The sequence below is a fragment of the Somniosus microcephalus genome, chromosome 2 (assembly GCF_052327205.1).
Source record: "Somniosus microcephalus isolate GS21.2 chromosome 2, FLI_Smic_1.0, whole genome shotgun sequence".
Lineage (NCBI taxonomy): Eukaryota > Metazoa > Chordata > Chondrichthyes > Squaliformes > Somniosidae > Somniosus > Somniosus microcephalus.
Genome location: NC_140988.1, coordinates 230,211,815 through 230,225,042, shown reverse-complemented (window position 1 = coordinate 230,225,042; position 13,228 = coordinate 230,211,815). Strand labels below are relative to the sequence as shown.

The 13,228-nt window shown below is 46.4% G+C and overlaps 1 protein-coding gene across 8 annotated transcripts in view; it reads right to left on the bottom strand.

Annotated features, from left to right (window-relative positions):
• Positions 1-12,766, bottom strand: part of spata18 (spermatogenesis associated 18) — a 188,800-nt gene extending 176,034 nt beyond the window's left edge. For 7 of the 8 annotated variants that reach the window (XM_085969939.1, XM_085969942.1, XM_085969944.1 and 4 more), the window contains exon 1: positions 4,380-4,467. Coding sequence is in view for 1 of the 8 variants with exons in the window: in XM_085969940.1 (XP_085826066.1) it covers positions 12,575-12,661 (87 nt within the window). In the remaining 7 variants the exon portion in view is untranslated. Of the gene's footprint in view, positions 1-4,379; positions 4,468-12,574 lie in introns of those variants that run through there. The other variant, XM_085969940.1, reaches the window with a different exon arrangement.
• Positions 12,767-13,228: the final 462 nt, after the last annotated feature.

Genomic DNA, 13,228 nt, shown 5'->3' with positions numbered 1-13,228 from the left:
GAAACAGTTATACATTCCTTTCTGGTGCAAAAACTCAAAAGGAAAAGTGTCCCAACCATGGCTAACAAAAGAAATTAAGGATAGTATTAGATCCAAAGAGGAGTCATATAAAGTTGCCAGAAAAAGTAGCAAGCCTGAGGATTGGGAGCGGTTTAGAATTCAGCAAAAAAGGACCAAGGGACTGATTAAGAGGGGAAAATAGAGTATGAGAGTAAACTTGCAAGGAACATAAAAGCGGATTGTAAAAGCTTCTACAAGTATGTAAAAAGAAAAAGATTAGTGAAGATAAATGTGGGTCCCTTACAGTCGGAAACGGGAGAATTTATAATGGGGAACAAGGAAATGGCAGAGCAATTAAACAAATACTTTGGTTCTGTCTTCATGGAAGAGGACACAAATAACTTCCCAGAAATGCTAGGGAACCAAGGGTCTAGTGAGAAGGAGGAATTAAAGGAAATTAGTATTAGTAAAAAAATAGTAAGAAGTCACATGACACCAGGTTATAGTCCAACAGCTTTATTTGAAATCACAAGCTTTCGGAGCGCTGCTCCTTCTTCAGGTGAAGTGGAGAAACTGATAGCCAAGTTCCGCACCCATGAGGACGGCCTTAACCGAGATCTTGGGTTCATGTCACGCTACATGTAACCCCACCTGATGCAGGGTCATCCAGACTCGAGTCGACATTGGCTTGTTCTCTCTACACAGATGCGGCCGGACCTGCTGTGATTTCCAGCCAAAAAAAAAATGTTTTTTGTCTGTTTTTTTGTTTTTCATACAGACCCCAGCATCTGCAATATTTGACCCCTTGTGACCCCACCTCATTGTTCTTTGATGTAATGTTTCCCTGACTGACCTGTTTGGATACCATTCACACCTTTGACTGCTGTGATTATCTCTCTGCCGAGGTGTGATAAATGGCAGTTGGAAAGGTTACCTGTAAACATCTGACATGATTCTCTGACTATATAAGCTGTGTCTTTATGCATTTCTCCACTTCACCTGAAGAAGGAGCAGCGCTCCAAAAGCTTGTGATTTCAAATAAAGCTGTTGGACTATAACCTGGTGTCGTGTGACTTCTTACATTTGTCCACCCCAGTCCAACTCCGGCATCTCCACACCATAAAAAAATAGTGCTGGAGAAATTAATGGGACTGAAAGTTGATAAATCCCCAGGGCCTGATAATCTGCATCCCAGAGTACTAAAAGAGGTAGTCATGGAAATAGTGGATGCATTGGTTGTCATCTTCCAAAATTTTATAGATTATGGAACAGTTCCTGCAGATTGGAGGTTGGCAAATGTACCCCCACTATTTAAAAAAGGAGGGAGAGAGAAAACAGGGAACTACTGTAGTAGGGGAAATGCTAGAGTCTATTATAAAGGATGTGATAACAGGACACTTAGAAAATATCAACGGGATTAGACAAAGTCAACATGGATTTATGAAAGGGAAATCGTGTTTGACAACCCTACTGGAGTTTTTTGTGGATGTAACTGGTAGAATGGATGAGGGAGAACCAGTGGATGTGGTATATTTGGATTTTCAGAAGGCCTTTGATAAAGTCCACATAAGAGGTTAGTGTGCAAAATTAAAGCACGTGGGATTGGGGGTAATATACTAGCATGGATTGAAAATTGGTTAACAGACAGGAAACAGAGAGTAGGAATAAATGGGTCTTTTTCGGGGTGGCAGGCGGTGACTATTGGGGTATCGCATGGATCAGTGCTTGGGCCCCAGCCCCTACAATATATATCAATGATTTAGATGAGGGAACCAAATTTAATATTTCCAAGTTTGCTGATGACACAAAACTAGGTGGGATTGTGAGTTGTGAGGAGGATGCAAAGAGGCTTCAAGGCAATTTAGACAAGTTGAGTGAGTGGGCAATGTGGGCAGTGCAGTATAACATGGATAAATGTGAAGTTATCCATTACAGTAGGAAAAACAGAAAGGCAGAGTATTATTTAAATGATGATAGATTGGGAAATGTTGATGTACAGAGGGACCTGGGTGTCCTTGTACACCAGTCACTGAAAGCAAACATGCAGGTGCAGTAAGCAGTTAGGAAGGCAAATGGTATGTTGGCCTTCATTGCAAGAGGATTTGAGTACAGGAGCAAGGATGTCTTACTACGGTTATACAGGGCCTTGGTGAGGCCACACCTGGAGTACTGTGTGCAGTTTTGGTCTCCTTACATAAGAAAGGATATACTTGCCATAGAGGGAGTGCAGCGAAGGTTCACCAGACTGATTCCTGGGATGGCAGGACTGTCGTATGAGGAGGGATTGGGTCGACAAGGCCTGTATTCACTAGAGTTTAGAAGAATGAGAGGGGATCTCATTGAAACGTATAAAATTCTGACAGGACCAGACAGACTGGATGCAGGGAGGATGTTTCCCCTGGCTGGGGGGTCTAGAACGAAGGATCACAGTCTCAGGATACGGGGTGGGACATTTAGGACTGAGATGAGGGGAAATTTCTTCACTCAGAGGGTGGTGAACCTGTGGAATTATCTATCACAGAAGGCTATGGAGGCCAAATCACTGAATATATTTAAGGAGATAGATAGATTTCTGGACACAAAAGGCATCAAGGGGTATGGGAAGAGAACGAGAATATGGTATTGAGATAAGACAATCAGCCATGATCATGCTGAATGGTGGAGCAGGCTCGAAGGGCTGAATGGCCTACTCCTGCTCCTATTTTTATATGGATAAATCTTTCAGTGACAAAGAGGCTGAGGTAGGGGCCTATGGCTAACGTTACAGAGGAGCAGCATTAGTGACAGGTTGCTCCTTTTTGGCCTATACAAATGGCCCCAGGTGTGATGGTTGAGGTGAGAGTCCTCTATGATGCCTTCATTCCCATTTTGCCCTATGGTGTATGACTTACCAGCATAGTTACCTGCCCTGGACATACAAAACTCTAACTCTAGTCAAGAATCAGGGACACCAAGGGAGAATTTTTTGCACTCAATGAAAAATATCATGAATCAATATTAAGGGGTTTTTGCTGCTCTTCCTGTGAAGTTATGGCAGCAGAGCAGGAGTAGCTCCAAGTAAATTCCAGGCCGTGGTTTTTGTTCCAAATTTTGGGTCTTGCCTCAGATATCCTCAGTGTTAGACACTCCCATGAGCAGTCTGAGCACCTTAGATTCAGGAAGGTGCCCATACTGCCCATCTGTCTATATATAAAATGGAGTTGGTTTGTCTGTCTGTCTGTCTGTTTGTCTGTGTGTCCGCTATACACTCAAAAGTTATAGAGCGTACCTACACATATGTTATATCAAAAGAAAGCTGATGATCAGGGGAGTGTCATAGGCATATGTACTTTTTGGTCAGACAAAAATTGTTCCGACAGTATACAAAAAACATTCAAAAATCCGCTCATTAGCGGTTGACCAATCCTACCGCTCATTAGCGTTGAGTGACGTGATGGTTGATCAATTGGGGGGCGTTTCATGGCGTTTGTGGGCGGGGCCTAATCCTTCAAACTGCCAAGCGGGAGCTGAGCTGAGGTGAGTGGCAGCCATTAAAGACCAGCCGGGCCTGAAGCGCTGGCAGCCGCCCTTCTTCACCCGCAAAATCTCCCTCCGGCTCTCACCTTTTAGCAGGGGAGAGGCTGCTTTAAATTCGATTGTTCACTCAGTCGCGTCTCTCTTCATCTCTTTTGCTTTTCTTCTCTCTGGCCGGCTGCGCGGGAAAACAGAGAACCACGCAGCCCGAGAGACAGCGAGCAGGGGAGCAGTGGCGAGGGCTCCGGCTCCGGCTCAGCGGATCGGGCGCTCATCAGGGGTCGGCCCGCAACACATCAACCGGAGGAGCGGCGGCTCTCTCTCTCCTTCCCCCCCCTCTCTCTCTCTCTCCTTCCCCCACACTCTCTCTCCTTCCCCCCCTCTCTCTCTTTTCCGCCGACCTCACAAAATGGCGGCCGCCCTTCTTCACGGGAGTCCGGAGCGAAAGGCCTTCGACTGCTGCCTGGCCAACTGGGTCCAAAGGCCCGCCTGGTTAAACATGAGGAACCCCGGGCTCGCTTCTGAGCGATGGGCACCCGGCCTCCCGGTGTCGGACTGACTCCGTTCTGGTACCGAGGTGAGTCGGAGGGAGAGGGAGAGAGAGGGAGGGAGAGAGAGCGGGGAGGAAGGGAGAGAGAGAGGGGCAGGGAGAGAGAGGGGCAGGGAGAGAGAGGGGAGAAAGAGAGCAGCAGGGAGAGAGGGGGAGGGAGAGAGAGAGGCAGGGAGAGAGAGAGAGGCAGGGAGAGAGAGAGAGGCAGGGAGAGAGAGGGGGGAGAGAGAGAGCGGCAGGGAGAGAGAGGGGGAGGGAGAGAGACAGGGTGAGGGAGGGAAAGTGTGAAGGGGTGGGAGAGGGAGGGAGAGCTCACCTTCTTCCTTCCTTCGGCCGCCGCAATTCAAACTTCCCGCCGACCTCACAAAATGGCGGCCGCCCTTCTTCACCCGCCGGGCTCTGAGTCCAGCCCCTTCCCCGGGGTGTCTTCCTCTCTTCTCTATCTCCTTCCCTCACTCTCTCCTTCCCTCTCTCTCTCTCTCTCTCCTTCCCTCTCTCTCTCTCTCGTTCCCTCTCTCTCTCTCTCTCTCCTTCACACTCTCTCTCTCTCTCTCTCTCTCTCCTTCCCTCTCTCTCTCTCTCTGTCTCCTTCCCTCGCGCTCTCTGTCTCTCTCTCTCCTTCCCTCTCTCTCTCTCTCCTTCCCTCTCTCTCTCTCCTTCCCTCTCTCTCTCTCCTTCCCTCTCTCTCTCTCTCCTTCCCTCTCTCTCTCTCTCTGTCTCCTTCCCTCTCTCTCTCCTTCCCTCTCTCTCTGTCTCTCTCTCCTTCCCTTTCTCTCTCTCTCCTTCCCTCTCTCTCTCCTTCCCTCTCCCTCCTTCCCTCTCTCTCTCTCTCCGTCCCTCTCTCTCTCCTTCCCTCTCTCTCTCTCCTTCCCTCTCTCTCTCTCTCCTTCCCTCTCTCTCTCTCCTTCCCTATCTCTCTCCTTCCCTCTCTCTCCTTCCCCCTCTCTCTCCTTCCCTCTCTCTCTCTCCTTCCCTCTCTCTCTCTCCTTCCCTCTCTCTCTCCTTCCCTCTCTCTCTCTCTCTCCTTCCCTCTCTCTCTCCCTCCTTCCCTCTCTCTCTCTCTCTCTTTCCTTCCCTCCCTCTCTCTCTCCTTCCCTCTCTCTCTCTCTCCTTCCCTCTCTCTCTCTCTCCTTCCCTCTCTCTCTCCTTCCCTCTCTCTCTCTCCTCTTCCCTCTCTCTCTCTCTCTCTTTCCCTCTCTCTTTCTCTCTCCTTCCCACACAGAGAGACAGACAGACAAACTCATTTATATGCCCTCAAAAAACCCTTGGCACCGCCGGGCACTCCAGCTAGTATCTAATAATACAATAGCGTAACCTGGCTCCAGAAACTAAGTGCTTTTTATAGCGCTCCTCGTGGCCCAGGAGGAGCAGCTGGGCTCCCCCTGACCGCTCAAGGACGCCTTCTGCAGATCGTGTCCTCTCGCCAGCCCCTGCCGTGATTGGCAACCTCCACCCCGACCTGCAGGCTGCCCCGCGAGACCGGCAATGCCCCCAAGGGTCCCCGGCTGCAGCCTCTTGTCGCTCGTTTTCCTGCCCAGCAGCCGGACAATTTGGAAGGCTGCCAAGCGGGAAACGGAAGAAAAAAATGATAATGAGGTCCTGCCGTTAAATTTGGCAGAACCAACGCGTCTTCCCCGGCTTCAACGGGTTTCGCCCGCACTACTGTGCTCCCCCACATCCTCCCCAGAAATATCGGGGCCTAATCTAGGCCAGACATAAATCATTAAGCTGCTTCATTTCACAGCAAGTTATGATCGGATTCATTATGTTCAATCAGTAGAACTTGCCTTTGTGTAATAATATAAAATAATTAATACATTATGCTTCCCTACATCAGTGAGTTGTCTTGCTTGGCTTAAACAATTTACCTTCTAACTACTCCACTGTGTTCTAACCTTGTTGCTGCCCCTCCCTCTCCCCTCTCTCTCCTACATGTGCTTCTGTCTCCCTCTGTTCACAGGTGGAAGAGAAGGGCTGCAGGAAACCCTGCCAAGCACCCAGGACCAGAGACTTCTCAACACAATGGATGCAAGGTGTTAGCAAAATACTGCAGATGCTGGAAATCCGAAATAACAACAGAAAATGCTGGAAAAACTCAGCAGGCCAGGCAACATCCGTGGAGAGAAATTAGAGTCGACGTTTCGGGTCGAAACCCTTCTTCAAAACTGGAAAGGAAATGAAATAGATCGAAAGGAGGGCTGGGGAGGGAACAAAAGAAGTGAATAGACATTAAGAGGTATTCAAAATGGGACGAGATGGTGATAGGACTAGTAAAGAGACAAAAGACGGCTCAGATTAGGTGTGAAATGTACTGGCAGAATGAGAGACAGCTGCCATGTAAAAAAGAGCCTGTTCTTGCCCCACGGAACTTATCTCTTCCTATCTCGACACTATCTTTTCTCCCCTTGTCCAGTTTCTTCCCACCTACATCTGCGACTCTTCGGACACCCTCCGCCACTTTAACAGTTTCCAGTTTCCTGGCCCCAACCGCTTCCTTTTCGCCATGGACGTACAATCCCTCTACACCTCCATCCCCCACAAGGATGGCCTGAGGGCGCTCCGCTTCTTCCTTGAACAGAGGCCCGACCAGTCCCCATCCACCACTACCCTCCTCCGCCTGGCTAAACTTGTTCTTACATTGAACAACGTCTCCTTTAACTCCACTCATTTCCTCCAAATCAAAGGTGTTGCTATGGGTACCCGCATGGGTCCTAGCTATGCCTGCCTTTTCGTGGGATATGTGGAACACTCTTTGTTCCAGTCCTACTCAGGTCCCCTCCCTCACCTCTTTTTCCGATACATTGATGACTGTATCGGTGCCGTTTCCTGCTCTCGCCCTGAACTAGACAATTTCATTCACTTTGCCTCCAATTTCCACCCTTCCCTCACCTTCACATGGTCCATCTCTGACTCTTCCCTTCCCGTCCTCGACTTCTCCGTCTCCATCTCTGGGGATAGGTTATTGACCAATATTCACTACAAGCCCACTGACTCCCACAGCTACCTGGACTACACTTCCTCCCACCCCAAAAGGACTCTATTCCATTTTCCCAGTTTCTCCGTCTCCGCCGCATCTGCTCCGACGATGCCACCTTCCACACCAGTGCTTCCGACATGTCTTCCTTTATCCTCAACCGAGGATTCCCCTCTACCGTGGTTGACATGGCCCTCGACCGTGTCCATTCTATCTCCCGCACTTCTGCCCTCACCCCTGCCCCTCCCTCCTGGAACCACGATAGAGTTCCCCTTGTCTTCACCTTTCACCCCACCAGCCTCCACATTCAATGGATCATCCTCCGCCATTTCCGCTACCTCCAAAGTGATCCCACCACCAAACGCATCTTCCCCTTCCCTCCCCTTTCAGCATTCCGTAGGGACCGCTCCCTCCGAGACACCCTAGTCCACTCCTCTATCACCCCCAACAGCCCTTCCCCTTCGCCTGGCACCTTCCCGTGCAAGCGCAGGAGATGTAACACCTGCCCCAATAACTCCCCCTTTCCCACTGTCCAGGGCCCCAAACACCCCTTCCAGGTGAAACAGCGATTTACTTGTACTTCTTGCAATTTAGTATACTGTATTCGCTGCTCACGATGCGGTCTCCTCTACATTGGGGAGACCAAACGCAGATTGGGTGACCGCTTTGCGGAACACCTCCGTTCAGTCCATAAGGGTGACCTCGAGCTTCCGGTCACCTGTCATTTTAATTCACCGCTCCATTCCCACTCGGACCTCACCGTCCTTGGCCTCTTGTATTGTTCCACGGAACCTCAACGTAAACTCGAGGAACAGCACCTCATCTTCCGATTAGGCACTTTGCAGCCTTCCGGACTCAATACCGAGTTCAACAATTTCAGATCATAACCTTGGCCCCTATTACATTTTTACTTATATTTTTTTTCCCCACCCCTTTGTTTTGGGTTTTCCCTTCACCCCCTTTCCTCTTTTTTTTACATGGCAGCTGTCTCCCATTCTGCCAGTATATTTCATACCTAATCTGAGCCGTCTTTTGTCTCTTTACTAGTCCTATCACCATCTCGTCTCGTTTTGAATACCTCTTAATGTCTATTCACTTCTTTTATTCCCTCCCCAGCCCACCTTTCGATCTATTTCATCTCCTTTCCAGTTTTGAAGAAGGGTTTCGACCCGAAACGTCGACTCTAATTTCTCTCCACGGATGTTGCCTGGCCTGCTGAGTTTTTCCAGCATTTTCGGATGCAAGGTGTTTATTGATTACCAAGAAAAGCTAATGAATTGCTATTGTTTACAATCTTTGTGGAAAACAACTGTCATTAGCATATTAATCACCTTTTGTCTAGGTGTCTTTTTTCCCTGAACTTGCTTTAAAGCCTCAAAATGTAAGAGTAATTCTTTTCCAAATTCTTTCTGCAGAAAAATGGTCAAAAAAAATCCCAAAACATGAGAGTCTTGTATAGGATGGATAACCTGGCTACATCTTCAATATGTACTAGAAATTGCACATTCAGTCCACTCTAGCACAGAGCAGACAATTCACGCCCACTGCTCTCAATGGTTTTGGGCCATACTAAGTCCAAGAAACATCAAGAATTAACAGTCTCCTAATGGGAATATCTCGTACATAACCCATTTTGTTTAAAAGAAATGTGCATATATTGGACATTTTCCTGTAACTGACTGCAAATTACTTTCTGATAGACCTATAACAATAGTGCGAGAAAGGAGCCTATGATTCCTTCCTGAAATCAGGAATGTCTCAATTTCTTATTTAATAACTCAATAGATTAAGCATTTGCCAACCAAGTTTATTGCATGAATTCATGAAGAAATTACATTTTTTATAACCTTTAGCTTATGGTTTCTTGTTAATCTTGTGTGTTCATGAAGACGATGGAGGATATTTCTGGGGCATGAAACATTTTTTCAATCTTGCTAACCAGTGTCAACATTTAGCACTTGGACGTCAGGTACAGCACAGTCAGATGCAGAATAAAGTTCCCTCAACTATACCCAGACAATTTGGCTTAACGCTAACTTCAGAAAAGCACCTCCTCCTTCACAGGGGATCATTTTAACTTGTGGCGATAGCATAAAATAGCTGGTATCAGATCGGCTCCCGTTATACACCGCTCCCAATTTTTGTTTCCATTGATATCAAAGCTGCAGGGCCTTGTCCTCGAAGGGGGTGAGGTGTCTAAAGGTGGGGGAAACCCCTCTGGTGCCTGGCATTGTTCACCAATTTGTCCTGCAAAGAGATAAGTAAATGAAGTCTGGCAGTGGCAAGTGGCATGGGAGAGGTGAAGTAAGAGAGATGGGGATGGGTGTGAGCATGTTAAAGTGGAGGATGGGGTTTTGGGGTTGTACAAGGCAGTTGTTGTGTGTTTGGGGAGTAATGTAGCCATAGTGCAGGGTAGGAGTTGGAGGCATCCTTAACCAGAGAATATAGCGAAAGATTAACGAAGAAACTGCTGCTTTAAGAGGATGAAGAGTGTGCTGGTGCCCAGGGTGGTAAAGGAAGAAAAGGGAGAGGTGTACAGTGTGATACCTTGCCTGTCCTACTGAGGGTATGGAACTTCTTCCAGCACTGTTCTGAAATGCTCGGGTGAGAAAATTGGCAGTCAGTGTTAGTGCCAACTCCCTCCAGGTGGCATGAGTGATAATCCTGGGTGACTTGGTGGCACCCACACTCAGAAGCCTGTTCATCCTGCCTTCAATTCCCCCTGTGAAGGAGTTAGTTTGTGCATTCTTCACTTCTGGCTTGGTGCCATGTCCTGCTGCCCTCTAGGCACTGATAGCACTTCGACCAAATTATGAATATTAAATTATAATAAAAGTATTGGTAAAACATGCAGTGAAGTAATTTGAGAGAGAATGAAAGAGTCAAGCAGTGTTCCTGCCTTACTTTGTCCCCCAGTGTTCTGGTGAATAGCGCAGGCTGAACAATACATTTAAAAGGCTGCAATCATTTTCTGCTAGTTCAGCTACTCGCACCAATAGATATACAAATGAGAATACCCAGGAAATGTTCATGCATCTCCCTCTAGAGGCCCGCTAGTCACCTCCAGTCCAGATCCAAGGTCATCCCATCCTCTGTCGTTGAATTACAGTATGCAGACGATGCTTGCATCTGCGCTCACTCGGTGATCGATCTCCAAACCATCGCCAACACCTTCACCGAAGTGTACGAGAGCATAGGCCTTACACTAAACATCCGTAAGACAAAGGTCCTCTACCAACCTGCCCCCGCCACACAGTACTGCCCCCCGATTATCAAAATCCATGACAAGGCCTTGGACAACGTGGACCACTTTCCATACCTCGGGAGCCTACTGTCAACAAGGACAGACGTCGACGACGAAGTCCAACACCGCCTTCAGTATGCCAGTGCAGCCTTTGGTCGCCTGAGGAAGAGAGTGTTTGAAGACCAGGACCTCAAACCCGGCACTAAGCTCATGGTCTACAGAGCAACAGTGATACCCACCCTGCTGTATGCCTCAGAGACATGGACCATGTACAGCAGGCACCTCAAAGCACTGGAGAGGTACCATCACTGCTGCCTCCACAAGATCCTGCAAATCCATTGGCAGGATAGGCGCACCAACGTCAGTGTTCTTGCTCAGGCCAACATCCCCAGCATCGAAGCTTTGACCACGCTCAATCAACTCCGATGGACGTGTCACATTGTCCGCATGCCTGATACAAGACTCCGAAATCAAGCGCTCTACTCGGAGCTCCGGCACGGCAAGACAGCCCCAGGTGGGCAGAGGAAACGCTTCAAAGACACCCTCAAAGCCTCCTTGAAAAAGTGTAACATCTCCATCGACACCTGGGAATCCCTGGCCCAAGACCGCACAAAGTGGAGGAGAAGCATCCGAGAAGGCGCCGAACACCTCGAGTCTCTTGGCCGGGAGCAAGCAGAAGACAAGCGCAGGCAGCGCAAGGAGCGCACGTCAACCCAAGCACCACATCCACCCACCCCTTCAACCACCATCTGCCCCACCTGTGACAGAGACTGTAGGTCCCGCATTGGACTCATCAGTCACTTGAGAACTCATTTTAAATGTGGAAGCAAGTCATCCTCGGTTCCGAGGGACTGCCTAAGAAGAGAGGCCAGTGGCAGATGTAACACTTTTCCCCCCAAAGGTGCAACAGTAATGTAAATCGAACTGAGGAAATTCTGGGCATTATTGTTTGTGCTGCCTAAAAATAAGCCTAGACAGAGCACCACAAAACAAGTGTTTAATGTATAATAAACCTAAAGCTACTGATGTAATCAAGGTACTAACTAAAGGCTATATTTCTACGTATTAATTTAAATAGTATTTCATTGTCTTGCTGTGGAACAAGCTGGTCACATTATTTACAGATTGTGTTTAATCAGACTAGCAAGAAAGTAAATGGAGATTTTTTTTAATAAATGGATGTAGTTGTAATATTATGTGAAGGACAAGGTTCCTGAAGCTAATTAAACTAAATGCAACTCCATTATAATGAAAGACTTCTCCAATTGATTATTCTAAATGTATATTTCAAAATGATTAAATGAATAGTATTTATGGGAATGAAATCATAAATCTCCGATTGTAATAAAACTCTAAATAATGAGTCAATTTTGTTGCCCATGCAAATTTGCAAATGTTTACTGACTTAGATAATCGTCTTAATAGACATTGACTGCAACCGATTTATGCAAATACGGTATTTTCCTGAAACTCAATCCTGTGTAGAAATGAAAGACAACAAAATGAAACTCAACAAGTTGCTGCTGTAGTTTTACCTGCAATGTTGCCTAAAAATATGTATTGTTCCCTTACAAAATGTCACTATCTATTTACACATTGGTTATTAGCAAAATATTATCTGTAATAAAAAACAAAATTATTTGTGTGGGCTAATGTTAGCTTCACTTTTGCATATGACAGTGTCAGCGATAAGTGTACTTAAGTAATTTTGATTGAAGGAGTAAAAATGCATTGAAGAGCGTAGCTGCAGAAAATGTGTTGAACAATTTTACTGGAGCTGGTTTTCACATTGCCATAGCAGCGAGCGTCCTTGGTTACCAAACTCCCGGGAAATCTCCACGTTAACCTGCAAAATGTCTACAAGAATGACCTTACCAGGACACGTTGCATATTGGAATGTATAGTGTCTAAAAATCTGTCTTATATTTGCAGTTGCAGCCTACTACATTAAATAGCAAAATAACAATTACATGCAGCTAATCAAAACTAAGATTGATCGCTTATTAAATTAACGTGAGACCAAAGCACATCAGTGTTAGCGCCATTCACAATGCAAATTAGATTATACATGAGTGTTTTCAAGTAGTTTGTTCGTGCAAACATAAATAATTATTTTGTAACTGATACGATTTTATTTTGGTTAAAAAAATAGCGTTTTGCAAATAGATGCTGCCAGATCCAGTATATTGCACAGTGACATTCTGGTTACAAAAGTTGCATTCTCACATAGACTTTCTGGCAAAGTCGCCTGAATTTCCCAAATGAAAAAGAACGAAAGTAAAATAAAACTCACATGATATTCTTTGTACCAGGTTTCAAGTTTATTCTGCAGCAGTTTGTAGGTCGTCGTATTGACTAACCTTCGCAAAGTGTCAGCCATAGCTGAGGTGCAGCCGCTCGTAGTTCCTGCGAATGGCCGCGCACTACTTACTTAGCTTGGCCGCACAATCAGCTCCGACCCCCCTGAGGCAGAGGGGTTTCTGCGGTATTTATACAGGGGTGGGGGGATTACTATTTGCTTTTGGTGTCAGGGACGCTACGCGTGCGCTGTGCTGCCACCGCGGTTCTTTAGTTGTAGCAACGCTATTTCTTTGCGGCAGGTAATCTTGTTCAGTTCTTATTGTAGTAGAGCATTCAGAAATGTGTGGCATTAACCCTGTTTAGCAAAATACAATATGACGTTCCTACAAGGTGAATCCTTATTAACTTTTTTACGATGATTGTAATTTCCATTAGTGCCTACTTTTTAAAAAAAATATTTAACTCAAATACGTCTAAAGATTGCATGTATGTAATGCCTTTTTCACACGTTTTTCCTATTCCGTTACAAAATAATTATATATTTGATATATAGAAAAGTAGATTAAAATGTCGAGAAAATAATGATTTATTTGTAACATCAGGCAATCCACAATAACAATTTGCAGTTATAGTTCTTTCAAGATAG